General features: G+C 36.7%; 1 protein-coding gene across 1 annotated transcript in view; it reads left to right on the plus strand.

Annotated features, from left to right (window-relative positions):
• The first annotated feature begins 8,603 nt into the window (after positions 1–8,603).
• The window catches only part of SCN3B (sodium voltage-gated channel beta subunit 3), a 115,312-nt gene continuing 107,654 nt past the window's right edge, over positions 8,604–16,261 (plus strand). The window contains exon 1 of the mRNA XM_053691524.1: positions 8,604–9,055. Within this exon, the coding sequence (XP_053547499.1) occupies positions 9,001–9,055 (55 nt within the window). The 5' untranslated portion in view covers positions 8,604–9,000. The remainder of the gene's footprint in view (positions 9,056–16,261) is intronic.

The raw sequence follows: 16,261 nt of genomic DNA on the forward strand, positions 1-16,261 counted from the left end.
ACATTATAGCTATGTTAGGGTTTATATTTATTTTACAGGTAAATTGTTAATTATTTTAACTAGGTATAATAGCTATTAAATAGTTATTACCTATTTAATAGCTACCTAGTTAAAATAATTACCCAATTACCTGTAAAATAAATCCTAACCTAAGTTACAAATACACCTACACTATCAATAAATTAAATAAACTACAAATATCTATCTAAAAATACAATTAAATTAACTAAACTAAATTACAAAAAAAAACAAACACAAAAAAAAAAAAGATTACAAGATTTTTAAGCTAATTACACCTATTCTAAGCCCCCTAATAAAATAATAAACCCCCAAAATAAAAAAAATTCCCTACCCTATTCTAAATTAAAAAAAAAGTTCAAAGCACTTTTACCTTACCAGCCCTTAAAAGGGCCTTTTGTGGGGGCATGCCCCAAAGAAAACTGCTCTTTTGCCTGCAAAAAAAAACACAATACCACCCCCCAACATTACAACCCACCACCCACATACCCCTAATCTAACCCAAACCCCCCTTAAATAAACCAAACACTACCCCCCCTGAAGATCTCCCTACCTTGTATTCACCCCGCCGGGCAGAACTCCTCATCCGATCCGGGCGATGTCTTCCAGCAAGCGGCAGTGAAGTCTTCTTCCATCCGGGCGATGTCTTGAAGCAAGCGGCAGAGAGTCTTCTTCCATCGGCGATGTCTTCAAGCAAATCGGCATCTTCAATCTTCTTTGTTCGCTCCTCCGCCGCGGAGCATCCATCCGGCACGACGACTTCCCGACGAATGAGGTTCCTTTAAATGACGTCATCCAAGATGGCGTCTGCCGAATTCCGATTGGCTGATAGGATTCTATCAGCCAATCGGAATTAAGGTAGAAAAATCTGATTGGCTGATTGAATCAGCCAATCAGATTCAAGTTCAATCCGATTGGCTGATTGAACGCTTCTCCGTAACCCTGTCCGACTGCTATGAGCAGGCGGACAGGCATCGCTGCAATTCAACCCGATCGAATATGATCGGGTTGATTGACACCCCCCTGCTGGTGGCCGTTTGGCCGCGATTCTGCAGGGGGCGGCATTGCACCAGCAGCTCTTGCGTCGCCGACTTTTGCAGGCGACGATTTTTATCGGATCGACCCCACTGTCTTCAGATTTTCTGGACACTACTCACTTGGAACTTTTACACCTATTGAACACTATTATAGAAGATAATCACTAATTTTATTTTAACTTCTTATACTGGCCAAGTGGCCATCTCTCATCAGAGACATTGAATTTATTGTTATTTCACTTTTCTTATAATTATGTCCTACATAGGGTACCTTATTTTTATTCTAATAAATGCTGATTTTTAATATGCAAATGTATTTTAGAATTTCAATAGAGTGTTAAGTTGAATAGAGTGATACTTTAACCTTTTTTGGCGCTCCCTCTTTCTGTACTATTATGTGTTTAAATGTGTAAATACACAAATTAACACATAAATATATATATGTATATACACATAGTAACACATAAATATATATGTATATACACATAGTAACACATAAATATATGTATGTATATACACATAGTAACACATAAATATATATGTATATACACATAGTAACACATAAATATATATGTATCTACACATAGTAACACATAAATATATCTGTATATACACATAATAACACATAAATATATATGTATGTACACATAGTAACACATAAATATATATGTATATACACATAGTAACACATAAATATATATGTATATACACATAGCAACACATAAATATATATGTATATACACATAATAACACATATATATATATGTATATACACATAGTAACACATAAATATATCTGTATATACATATAGTAACACATAAATATATACGTATATACACATAGTAACACATAAATATATATGTATATACACATAGTAACACATAAATATATATGTATATACACATAGTAACACATAAATATATATGTATCTACACATAGTAACACATAAATATATACGTATATACACATACTAACACATAAATATATCTGTATATACATATAGTAACACATAAATATATACGTATATACACATAGTAACACATAAATATATATGTATATACACATAGTAACACATAAATATATATGTATATACACATAGTAACACATAAATATATATGTATATACACATAGTAACACATAAATATATCTGTATATACACATAGTAACACATAAATATATACGTATATACACATACTAACACATAAATATATATGTATATACACATAGTAACACATAAATATATATGCATATACACATAGTAACGCATAAATATATCTGTATATAAACATAGTAACACATAAATATATATGTATATACACATAGTAACACATAAATATATATGTATATACACATACTAACACATAAATATATATGTATATACACATAGTAACACATAAATATATATGTATATACACATAGTAACACATAAATGTATCTGTATATACACATAGTAACACATAAATATATATGTATATACACATAGTAACACATAAATATATATGCATATACACATAGTAACGCATAAATATATATGTATATACACATAGTAACACATAAATGTATCTGTATATACACATAGTAACACATAAATATATATGTATATACACATAGTAACACATAAATATATATGTATATACACATAATAACACATTAATATATATATATATATATATATATATATATATATATATATATATATATATATATACACACATAGTAGCACATAAATATATATGTACATACACATAGTAACACATAAATATATATGTATATACACATAGTAACACATAAATATATATGTATATACACATAATAACACATTAATATATATATATATATATATATATATATATATATATATACACACACATAGTAGCACATAAATATATATGTATATACACATAGTAGCACATAAATATATATGTATATACACATAGTAACACATAAATATATATGTATATACACATAGTAACACATAAATATATATATATATATATATATATATATATATATATATACACATAGTAACACATAAATATATATGAATATACACATAGTAACACATACATATATATGTATATACACATAGTAACACATAAATATATATGAATATGCCCATAGTAACATATATATATATATATATATATATATATATATATATATATATATATATATATATATATATATATATATATATATATGTACACATAGTAACACATAAATATATATGTATATACACATAGTAACATAAATATATAAGTATATACACATAATAACACATAAACATATATGTATATGCACATATTAACACATAAATATATATGTATATACACATAGTAACACATAAATATATAAGTATATACACATAATAACACATAAACATATATGTATATGCACATATTAACACATAAATATATATGTATATACACATAGTAACACATAAATATATAAGTATATACACATAATAACACATAAATATATATGTATATGCACATATTAACACATAAATATATATGTATATGCACATAGTAACACATAAATATATATGTATATACACATAGTAACACATAAATATATATGTATATACACATAGTAACACATAAATATATATGTATATACACATAGTAATACATAAATATATATGTATATACACATAGTAACACATAAATGTATATGTATATACACATAGTAACACATAAATATATATGTATATACACATAATAACACATAAATATATATGTATATACACATAGTAACACATAAATATATATGTATATACACATAATAACACATAAATATATATGTATATACACATAGTAACACATAAATATATATGTATATACACATAGTAACACATAAATATATATGTATATACACATAGTAACACATAAATATATATGTATATACACATAGTAACACATAAATGTATATGTATATACATATAGTAACACATAAATATATATATACACACACATAGTAACACATAAATATATATGTATACAGGTAGCCCTCAGTTTACGCCGGGGTTAGGTTCCAGAAGGAATGGTTGTAAATCGAAACCGTTGTAAATTGAAACCCCGTTTATAATGTAAGTCAATGTGAAGTGAGGGAGTTAGGTTCCAGGCCCCTCTCAAAATTGTAGCACCTAATAAATTATTTTTAAAGCTTTGAAATGAAGACTTTAAATGCTAAACAGCATTATAAACCTAATAAAATAATCACACAACACAGAATATATAATTAAAGTAAGTTAAATGAACAAAAACATTTGCTAAACAGCATTATAAACCTAATAAAATAATCACACAACACAGACTTCACTTGCATTTTTCTCCAAACAGTTCTTTCTATGTTCCTTTGAAATCTGCTCGATAACTCAGGTCTGGTTAAACGGATTAATTTCAGCTTGCTTGGCTTTGCTGCAACACAAGCAGACAGCTCCACCTACTGGCTATTTTAATCAATGCACTGCTTCTCAATGCTTTTCAATAGCAGTCACATGACTGGAAAAAAAGGTTGTTATTCTGAAACGGTGTAAATTGAACTGGCCACCTGTATACACATATTAGCACATAAATTTATATGTATATATTAATTTACATATATATTTTAAAATGCAGCCTATCGCTGTGCTACTTATCCTCATAGGAGCTTATGGAAACGCACTCTTGTGAGCTCAATGCTTCCTAGCAATGCGAACGCGGGCTCACGTTCGCATTGCAATTAACTTGTTATACCAGCGCACATTATCATGCGCTCCACTTGTAATCTGGCCCTTATTTGGGAGCTCACTGAAAGCAACAGTACCAGAAATTGACTTTCATAAGAAATATTTAGACCATCTATTGCAGTAATTCATTATTCAGATACTGAGGTAGGCTCAGGCACATACATTTGTTTTGACCACTATATATTTGCAACAAATGTTTTACATATTCTCATGTTAAATGTGCACGCTCCTATGCCTACATCAGTATGCTCTCATGTAAAAAAAAAAAAAAAGCGGCTTTGAACAAAGGATACCAAGAGAAAGTGATACATTTGTTCAAAAGAGTAAATTGGAAAGTGCATGTGAAACATAGCGAGATATTCTCAGTTCACCAGCATTTTAACTACTGCAGCTGCTCAGGGCGCTAGTGGGGCTTGTATCATACCAGCAATTAACATATTTGAGTCATTACCAGATGGTGCAAGCAAGTGCTGTGTTTAAAATGCTTGTGCACGGTGCATACTTAAAGGGCCATGATACTCACATTTTTTCTTTCAAGATTTGAAAGATAATGCATTTTTAAACATCTTTCTAATTTACTTCTATTATCTAATTTGTTTTATTCTCTTGATATTTTTTGCTGAAAAGCATATCTAGATATGCTCAGTAGCTGCTGATTGGTTGCTGCACATATAAGCCTCACGTGATTGGCTCACCGTTGTGCATTGCTTTTTCTTCAAATAAGGATATCTAACAAATGAAGCAAAATAAATAATTGAAGTAAATTGTAATGTTGTTTAAATTTGTATGTTCTATCTGAATCATGAAAGAAAGATTTTGGGTTTAGTGGCCCTTTAAATACACATTTGAAACAGCTATATATTTTATTAGAAGCATGTTTGCTAATACGTGTATATTACAAAAACGCTTCTATTCAAAACTAAAATGCATCCATGTGGATTCCAATTTGGAATGTCCCTTTAAGTACAAGGACTAGTGCTATGAAGTTAGAGGACTGTAGGTTCAGTGATATTTTGTCATTTACAAAAAGGACAATATAATAGATATTTGAAACAGTGTCTCCGCAGATGTAATAGAAAAATGCAGAACTAAATTTAAACAATACCTGAGATATAAGTTTTGTTTGAGGATTAACTAACAATACACTTAAGTAAGGATAATGAGCAGAGTAAGTGACACTGCTGGTTTATATACTTTCAGCTGATAGCTACAAGATCATGTAAAACATCATTTGAAAGACGTGACCATGATCCTGAGTATCATTATGATCATTTGAAAAAGATCATAAGTCAGTCCCTTGCAGCCTATAAGAATACCCTCATCTGAAAGAATTGCCATCTGTTAATGACCTAGTTAACTTGAAAATGATAATTAATAAATAAATAAATAAATAAATAAATAAATATAGGATGTTTACTGTAATAAGTGAAAGTCAAATCCTTACACCTACCAATTAGAGTCCTTAATATAACAATAGAACCTCCTGTAGAAGCTCCACTGTCTATATATGTTCTCAGCTGTACACAGCTTTGTACAATTGTGCATTAGAAGATTCAGGAGAAATTGTGTTACCTCTTCTTTATGAGCAGCAGACCAGACTAGTACAGTAGACCAGACTAGTACAGTAGACCAGACTAGTACAGTAGACCAGACTAGTACAGTAGACTCTAACCTAAGAGGGCATGACAATTCAGAGATATTCAATCGCCCAGTTGTTTGTATATATTGCACTGGACATCTGATAGTTCAGAGTTGGCAACCAAAGTTCTCAAAGAAAATTGAGCCTTATAAACAATAGACAACATCTTGAGTCTACGAAATATTGAAAGGATCATTACCCTGAAGTAAAAGGATATTAGTGAGCGTTCATGATGATAAGGCTATTGTTATGGGGAAAGCACAGAGCAAAAGAAGATTGGATATGTATAGTCAGATGCTATATAATTATGTACCACAATCTATTACTATACACTGTATGTCTACTGATTTGATAAGAACATGAGCTGTTATGTAGTTGTGCAATACAGTGTAGGTTATATGGTTCCCACTCTCTCAATCCTCTGTGTTAGTCCCTATACCGCCTGCTCGTCATTCTTTATAATAGATTGCTGACTATTACTTTAATCACAAAGACTGTGAATCCACCCTCACACTGGGTAAACTAACTTTAATCCTGATAGAACAAAAATATATCTTAGATTTGTTCATTTTCAGTTGGGAAGGTTCTGAGAATGGAAGCCATGCAGCTCATTGCACGTGCACAAAGACTTGTATGGGCTGTATAAAGGGACAGTGTATTCAAAAATAAACTTTCATGATTCAGATAAAGCATGCAATTTTAAGCAACTGTCTAAATGTAGCCACGAATCAGCAAGCGCTACCCAGGTGCTGAACCAAAAATGGGCCGGCTTCTAAGCTTACATTCCTGCTTTTTCAAATAAAGATAGCAAGAGATCGAATAAAATTTGATAATAGGAGTAAAATAGAAAGTTGCTTAAATTGCATGCTCTGTCTAAATCATGAAAGTTTTATTTTGACTAGACTATCCCTTTAAGCATATACATTTTAATGGGATATAACAGTCAAATTCTAAACCTCACAATATATTTGTTTGCAAAACGGTTGATAATTCTGTGCCAATTGTCCTCCCTGTCATGTCTGCCTTTGCATATCCATGAAAGCTGTGTGCATCTGACACTAGCACATGAGTTGCCTGGTGACCAGTTCTAGGGGGAAGCAAGGTCTACAAACTATCCCTAGGCTTCTAGTTTGCAATCTCATTTGGCTGAGGGTAAAATGTAATAATTACTATTCCCTGCACCATCATTTAGTGCCGGCCACGTCCCACAACTGCCTAACCCAACCTCCAGACCACCTGGCTCTGCCCTCAGAACATCTTCACCTCTTCCTGACCTGACCCTACTCATGTAGGGTTTGTCCCCCATAATAAGGTTTCTGGAACCGCCCTGCTGATGACACAACCAATGTGCTTGACAAATTGTAACAAAAAAATATTGTTACAAACTATAATGTATTGCAAATGTGCACCTTGTAAAATGTATACTGTGCTGCTGTGAACTTCAGAATAGAATTGTATGTCCCTTTAATAGTGTACAGCATACAGCCTGAGTCTGGTTCAGTTGTGCTGTCTGTAGATAAACCTTTTAAAGGATGGGGCATTTTAATTTTAAATGTCTTCCCATTTCTCTTAACATCTGGTAAAAACCTGCAAATGGATGAAAGTAAAAAAAGTGAACCTGGCTCACTTCCATGCTGCTACAGAGGCTATAACCAGTGAGCCAATCAAGAGCAGGAATAGGTGTGAATGATCCAATCACTTGCTGCAGTCTCATCTTGTGCAGTATAGGAGTGTTCCAGCACAGACTTTCCTACCATTTTGCAAGGGTTAAACACATAGGTAAAGGAAGTAATTTAATGACAAAACAATGCTATAAAAAAGATGATTATCATTGTAACTGTAGCAACACCTGCTATTCGCTTACATTACTCACATCTCTATGACAATAGGGGAAACTTTTGTTTATTCACATATAGAACAGTTTAGCTTTCTGGTGGCATTTACTGCTCTGTTGTCTTCACTGATCTTTATGTTTATCCCACATCTTTTGTATTGTAATTTTCACAAAGACCTCTTCTTACATTTGTGCTGTGTAGCAAGACCCCAGTTAATCTATGTCCACTTGTCCAGCACATGAATTCTAATCACATTTTATCATGCAAACCGGCCTTGCTCTCTGCTACCACCTAGTGGCAGTAAAGCTAATTTATTTGCCTGCCCATCTTCCTGTTGCCTTCCCTTTGTGCGCAGTGCAAGCATATTAGACCGGGGTTTATCCTACAGATCTCTCATGCTGTGTGCCAGGAGAACAGAGCTGCTGCCTTCATAAAGACACTAGGTTACCTGATCCTCTGAGGATGCAATATTAGATCACCTTTATCCAGCCGAGAACTGCTTATTCTGAAAGCTACTACACAAAGCCCTGTCCTGCAAGCCCAGCCAGCTGACAGCACCAACACCCTAGCCCTGCCTGGATCCTGCCTCTGGGAACTGCCAGGCTCACATTCTCTCCAAGGTGCTGATTCTAAAGGCCTTACAAGCTCTGGCTCTGATGGGTGCACAGAAAATGTAGTATACTATCAGCTTCAGTAGCATCTCATCAAGACCTTGTAAAGGGGACTATACCTAGGCTGATCATGGCTGCCTTGTGGAACAGCATCTGGACAAAGTCACTGCTGCTTCTGTTTATGGGTATGTGATGTACATTCATACTATCAATTTATCTAGCTACATGCCTATAGTGTGTATGTGAGTATGTATGGTTTTGTGTGTGTATGTGGGTATTTATGCATATGGGTTTGTGTGTGTATGTGGGTATGTATGTGTATGGTTTTGTGTGTGTATGTGGGTATGTGTATGGGTTTGTGTGTGTATGTGGGTATGTATGTGTATGGGTTTGTGTGTGTATGTGGGTATTTATGCATATGGGTTTGTGTGTGTATGTGGGTATGTATGTGTATGGGTTTGTGTGTGTATGTGGGTATTTATGCATATGGGTTTGTGTGTGTATGTGGGTATGTATGTGTATGGGTTTGTGTGGGTATGTATGTGTATGGGTTTGTGTGTGTATGTGGGTATTTATGCATATGGGTTTGTGTGTGTATGTGGGTATGTATGTGAATGGGTTTGTGTGTTTATGGGTATGTATGTGTATGGGGTTGTGTGGGTATGTGGGTATTTATGCATATGGGTTTGTGTGTGTATGTGGGTATGTATGTGAATGGGTTTGTGTGTTTATGGGTATGTATGTGTATGGGTTTGTGTGTTTATGTGGGTATTTATGCATATGTGTTTGTGTGTGTTTGTGGGTATGTATGTGTATGGGTTTGTGTGTTTATGGGTATGTATGTGTATGGGGTTGTGTGGGTATGTGGGTATGTATGTGTATGGGTTTGTGTGTGTATGTGGGTATTTATGCATATGGGTTTGTGTGTGTATGTGGGTATGTATGTGAATGGGTTTGTGTGTTTATGGGTATGTATGTGTATGAGGTTGTGTGGGTATGTGGGTATGTATGTGTATGGGGTTGTGTGTGTATGTGAGTATGTATGTGTATGGGTTTGTGTGTGTATGTGGGTATGTATGTGTATGGGTTTGTGTGTGTATGTGGGTATGTATGTGTATGGTTTTGTCTGTGTATGTGGGTATATACTGTATGTGTATGGGTTTGTGTGGGTATATATGTGTATGGGTTTGTGTGTGTGTGTGTGTATATGGGTATGTATGTGTATGGGTTTGTGTGTGTATGTGGGTATGTATGTGTATGGGTTTGTGTGTGTATGTGGGTATGTATGTGAATGGGTTTGTGTGGGTATGTGGGCATGTATGTGTATGGGGTTGTGTGGGTATGTGGGCATGTATGTGTATGGGTTTGTGTGTGTATGTGGTTATGTATGTGTATGGTTTTGTCTGTGTATGTGGGTATGTATGTGTATGGGTTTGTGTGTGTATGTGAGTATGTATGTGTATGGGTTTATGTGGGTATGTATGTGTATGGTTTTGTCTGTGTATGTGGTTATGTATGTGTATGGTTTTGTCTGTGTATGTGGGTATGTATGTGTATTGGTTTGTGTGTGTATGTGAGTATGTATGTGTATGGGTTTATGTGGGTATGTATGTGTATTGGTTTGTGTGTGTGTATACACACATATACACATGCATATACACATATCTATCTATCTATCTATCTATCTATCTATCTATCTATCTATCTATCTATCTATCTATTTATCTATCTAATCAAGTTTTCTGTTTAACTATCTGTCTTTCTGCATGTCTGTCAGTTACACACATCTACAAACTCATATAGGGAGGGGCAATGCAGGCTGACAATTAACTGTTTGCATGCCATGCTAGGGCCTTAGGTGTATGATGCCACTGAACAAGCAGCCTTCAACAGCACAATCAGAAGAGGAATGTTACTATAAATCTATTTTCTGCACAGATAGACAGTTGATATGGAACCATATTGCTGGGGTCTTATGCTGAGATATACTGTATATAAAATATATTAAGCTCACAGGCCATCAGCCTTGGACTATTGATTGAAATGTCAGCATCCGTCCTGAGTGTATTCCCAGGAGTAGTTTGAGTAGCTGTGCAAATGCAAAATAGCAGTGAAAGTGGCGAAGCGGCATCTGTAGACCATAGGGTAGACTCCTGGCACCCCTAGGCAAATGCTTACTAAATATATCCTGACATTTAAATGACCTGTGCCAGGTGATGTCACCTCTCATGTATCACTATAGCAACTCACAAATATAATAAATACAGAGAAAATAAGTTGGTTGCATTCAGTGGGAATACCCTTTCATTGGACCAAGAATGAATATTAAACGACAAGCTTTTAACGGTTTAATCTCCACTTCAGCAAACAGATCAACCTGCAGAAGAGAAAACAAATTCAGAAACTTATCTTTTAATATCCATTGCTGGTCCAATGAAAATCATCTGAATCAATAGAATAACACAGGTACTGCAATCAACACAAGGACACACACACACACATACAAATATATGATAACAAAATAACGTGATAATAAACAGAGTGTACTGCTCACGAAAAGTCACAGTTAACACTTATTGGATGTATTTTACAGCCTACTGTATCTGATATTTTAATAAGGTCTTAAACCAGGCAAAAAAAGCTGAGAGTTTGGCTTAAAGGGATATGATTCAGATAGGGAAAGCAATTTTTAGCAACTTTCTCATTTATTCCTATTATCAAATGTTCTTTGTTCTCTTGGTATCTTTATTTGAAAAGCAAGTATGTAAACTTAGGACCCAGACCATTTTTGGTTCAACACCTGGTTAGCCCTTGCTAAATATAGCCACCAATTAGCAAGCGCTACCCAGTGTGCTGAACAAAAAATGGCCTGGTTTCTAAGCTTACATTCCTGCTTTTCAAATAAAGATACCAAGAGAATGAAGTACAATTGATAATAGGAGTAAAGTAGAAAGTTGCTTAAAATTGAATGCTCTATCTGAATCATGAAAGAAACGGTGTGGGTTTCATATCCCTTTAACTTACATGTGAGGGCTAAAATATTGAAAAAATCTTAGTGGAATGTGGAAATATGTCAGAAAAGACAAATAGGTTTGTAATGTAGATCCGGGTGAAAGATGTTTTTTTAATAACTACTTATAAACAACTAATATGTAGTTGGAGGACTTTGGCAGATACCCCTTACAACTCATTGACTGACAGAGAATACTGCCCTGATATTAGTGCTTCTAACAGCACACTGATGTGAAGTTTCATTTATACCTCTACTTCTCTGCTGAGTACTCCAGTAGCTGTTATTATTATAATTATTATTATTTTTTTATTTCTTTCAAAAATTCTAACCAATTATTAAAATACAAACAGTAAACATGGAACAATAAATGCAGAATTCACAGTGGTAAAGTGACCAGGTACACAACGTTGAAAATTCAGATACTCCTGTTCACAAGATTCATTTCTCATCTCTCAATTAATTGGCCTAAAAAAGTGAAAAAGTTTAGAGCCTCAAAAGAATTAAATGTCTAGAATCATAAACATATAGCAAAGATATACAAATACAAATGTACGGGTGTTTGGATATAAAATCTTCCCACAAAAAGGAGTGATAGTCATCCATATGTTTAATCCATATATAGTGGGGGAGGGGGTTTCTAGTTGAAGGGTGTGAGTTACCCTATCTCTTCATAGAACAACATTTGGTAAAGCAGTTTTTTTCTAGTTCATAGGGATCAACCGTTTTGCTCTATTAATCATAATGGTTAGCAAGTTTAAATGTAATAGGCATTTTATTTTAGGAAGTCGATTAAAGAGGAAAAGCCTTTGGTCCATATTCAGTTGTATGGATAGTGCCAGTTTTATTTCAGCTTTTATGTTAGACCAATAATTACCAACAATGGCGCACGACCACCATATATGTATAAATGTACCTCTATATATGCAGCCTCTCCAACAATTCATTGTGATACCTGTATAAAGTACCACCTACTTAAGAGTTTTAAATTCATCTCTATTATGGAAATGGACAAAGTGGGTGAGTTCATTTGTTCAAATACTCATTGTCATTCCATTTTAGTTTGTGATTGTTGGATTTTAGCTGAAGAGAGTGGATTTGGATAGTGCGCTATAAGTTATTTGTAAACCATGGAAACTACACCCTTTAGTAAATAAGCATTATAACACATTTTAAAAAATGGTAAGTGGACATGAAATAGCAGACTTAAAGGGATGAATGGAAATAAAATAAAACAATTGTCGAATCTCAGGCCTAGGGATTCAATTATTTCCGTTTGTGATTTTAATTTTCTCTCACGCAGTATTGTATAATAAGGAAGTGACCTGTGTAGAGTATTTTCCGGTAGTATTATCAAGGAATGCAGAGGGGAGGTAGGGTTATCTAAAAGGGGCATTAAAGGGGATGTTAGGGTAGAGATTGATTTACATTTCTTATTACATTTATCCCAGACATTAAAGGGTGAAGAAGTCTGTGGGCAGCCGGTAACCAACACTTCCCTCCTAACTGTTTATAGTCTGCAATGTTGTCTAATTGTGACCATTCCTTGTTTGTGGTGTTTTTACAAGAGTTTACCACTCTAGTTAAAAAGGATGCTATCCTGTAATACATCAAATTTGGGGCTCTCATTCCCCCCTGCATTTAACCAAGTGCGCTAATCTGACATTAAATATTAATATTTCACATTCCAATGTTCTTCACATAGAAGAATATGTTCTATTATCATTATATATTTATGATGTTTTTTTTTTATTAAATATATATCTACTAGTCCTAAAGCCTGTGTACATGGGCCATTTTTTGCAGTGCAGCAGTCCCACCCCTTGCTCTCTCTCTCCCCCCTCTCTTTTACTCTCTCACCCCCCTCTCTCTCTCCCCCCTCTCTTTTGCTTTCTCTCTCTCCCCCCTCTCTTTTGCTCTCTCTCCCTCCCCCCTCTCTTTTGCTCTTTCTCTTTCACACGCTCTTTTGCTCTCTCTCACCCTCCTCCCTTTTGCTCTCTCTCCCCCCTCTTGTTTGCTTGCTCTCTCCCCCTCTCTTTTGCTCACTCCCCCCCCCTCTCTTTTGCTCTCTCCCATCTCTCTTTTGCCTCTCTCTCTCTCCCCCCCTCTCTTTTGATCTATCTTTCTCCCCCCTCTTTTTGCTCTCTTTCTCCCCCCTATTTTTTGCTCTCTCTCTCTCCCCCTCTCTTTTGCTCTCTCTCTCTCTCCCCTGTCTCTTTTACTCTCTCTTTCCCCCTCTCTTTTGCTCTCTCTCCCCCTTCTCTTTTGCTCTCTCTCCCCCCTCTCTTTTGCTCTCTCTCTTCCCCCTCTCTTTTTGCGCTCTCTCTCCCCCCTCTCTTTTGCTCTCTCCCCCCTCTCTTTTGTTCTCTCTCCCCCCTCTCTTTTGCTCTCCCCCTCTCTTTTGCTCTCTCTCCCCCCCTCTCTTTTGCTCTTTCTCCCCCTCTCTTTTGCTCTCTCTCCCCCACGCCCACTCTCGCTGGCCACGTCCCCGCAACCGCCCGCCAGCCACACCCCATCACGGGGCTCCCATCTTGCAACACCCCCTCATCACAGCCGTTCCCACTGGCCACGCCCCCATCACGGCGCTCCCATCCGGGCACGTCTTGCGCATGCCTCTGTTTTGCCTCGCCCACGCCTCTGTCACTGCTCTATCACTGAAAGCCAGGTTATCCTGTAATACATCAAATTTGGGGCTCTCATTCCCCCTTGCATTTAACCAAGTGCGCTAATCTGACATTAAATATTCATATTTTACATTCCAATGTTCTTCACATAGAAGAATATGTTCTATTATCATTATATATTTATGATGGGTTTTTTTTATTAAATATATATCTACTAGTCCTAAAGCCTGTGTACATGGGCCATTTTTTTCCGTGCAGCAGTCCCACCCCTTGCTCTCTCTCTCTCTCTCTCCCCCCTCTCTTTTGCTCTCTCTCCCCCCGCTCTCTCTCCCCCCTCTCCTTTGCTCTCTCTCCCCCCTCTCTTTTGCTCTCTCTCCCCCCGCTCTCTTTTGCTCTTTCTCTTTCACCCGCTCTTTTGCTCTCTCTCACCCTCCTCCCTTTTGCTCTCTCTCCCCCCTCTTGTTTGCTTGCTCTCTCCCCCTCTCTTTTGCTCACTCTCCCCCCTCTCTTTTGCTCTCTCCCATCTCTCTTTTGCGCTCTCTCCCCCCTCTCTTTTGCTCTCTCTCTCCCCCTCTCTTTTGCTTGCTCTCCCCCCCCCCCCTGTCTCTTTTACTCTCTCTTTCCCCCCTCTCTTTTGCTCTCTCTGCCCCTTCTCTTTTGCTCTCTCTCCCCCCTCTCTTTTGCGCTCTCTCTCTCCCCCCTCTCTTTTGCTCTCTCTCCCCCTTTCTTTTGTGCTCTCTCTCCCCTCTTTTTTGCTCTCGTCGCCGCCGCCCCTCTCTTTTGCTTTCTTTCTCTCTCCCTTCTCTTTTGCTTTCTCTCTCTCTCCCCCCTCTCTTTTGCTCTCTCTCCCGCCCCCCTCTTTTGCTCTTTCTCTTTCACACGCTCTTTTGCTCTCTCTCACCCTCCTCCCTTTTGCTCTCTCTCCCCCCTCTTGTTTGCTTGCTCTCTCCCCCTCTCTTTTGCTCACTCCCCCCCCCCTCTCTTTTGCTCTCTCCCATCTCTCTTTTGCTCTCTCTCCCCCCTGTCTTTTGATCTATCTTTCTCCCCCCTCTTTTTTGCTCTCTTTCTCCCCCCTATTTTTTGCTCTCTCTCTCCCCCTCTCTTTTGCTCTCTCTCTCTCTCCCCTGTCTCTTTTACTCTCTCTTTCCCCCTCTCTTTTGCTCTCTCTCTCCCCCTTCTCTTTTGCTCTCTCTCCCCCCTCTCTTTTGCTCTCTCTCTTCCCCCTCTCTTTTGCGCTCTCTCTCCCCCCTCTCTTTTGCTCTCCCCCCCTCTCTTTTGTTCTCTCCCCCCTCTCTTTTGCTCTCCCCCTCTCTTTTGCTCTCTCTCTCCCCCCTCTCTTTTGCTCTTTCTCCCCCTCTCTTTTGCTCTCTCTCCCCCACGCCCACTCTCGCTGGCCACGTCCCCGCAACCGCCCGCCAGCCACACCCCATCACGGGGCTCCCATCTTGCAACACCCCCTCATCACAGCCGTTCCCACTGGCCACGCCCCCATCACGGCGCTCCCATCCGGGCACGTCTTGCGCATGCCTCTGTTTTGCCTCGCCCACGCCTCTGTCACTGCTCTATCACTGAAAGCCAGGTTATCCTGTAATACATCAAATTTGGGGCTCTCATTCCCCCTTGCATTTAACCAAGTGCGCTAATCTGACATTAAATATTCATATTTTACATTCCAATGTTCTTCACATAGAAGAATATGTTCTATTATCATTATATATTTATGATGGGTTTTTTTTTATTAAATATATATCTACTAG

The sequence above is a fragment of the Bombina bombina genome, chromosome 8, assembly GCF_027579735.1.
Source record: "Bombina bombina isolate aBomBom1 chromosome 8, aBomBom1.pri, whole genome shotgun sequence".
Lineage (NCBI taxonomy): Eukaryota > Metazoa > Chordata > Amphibia > Anura > Bombinatoridae > Bombina > Bombina bombina.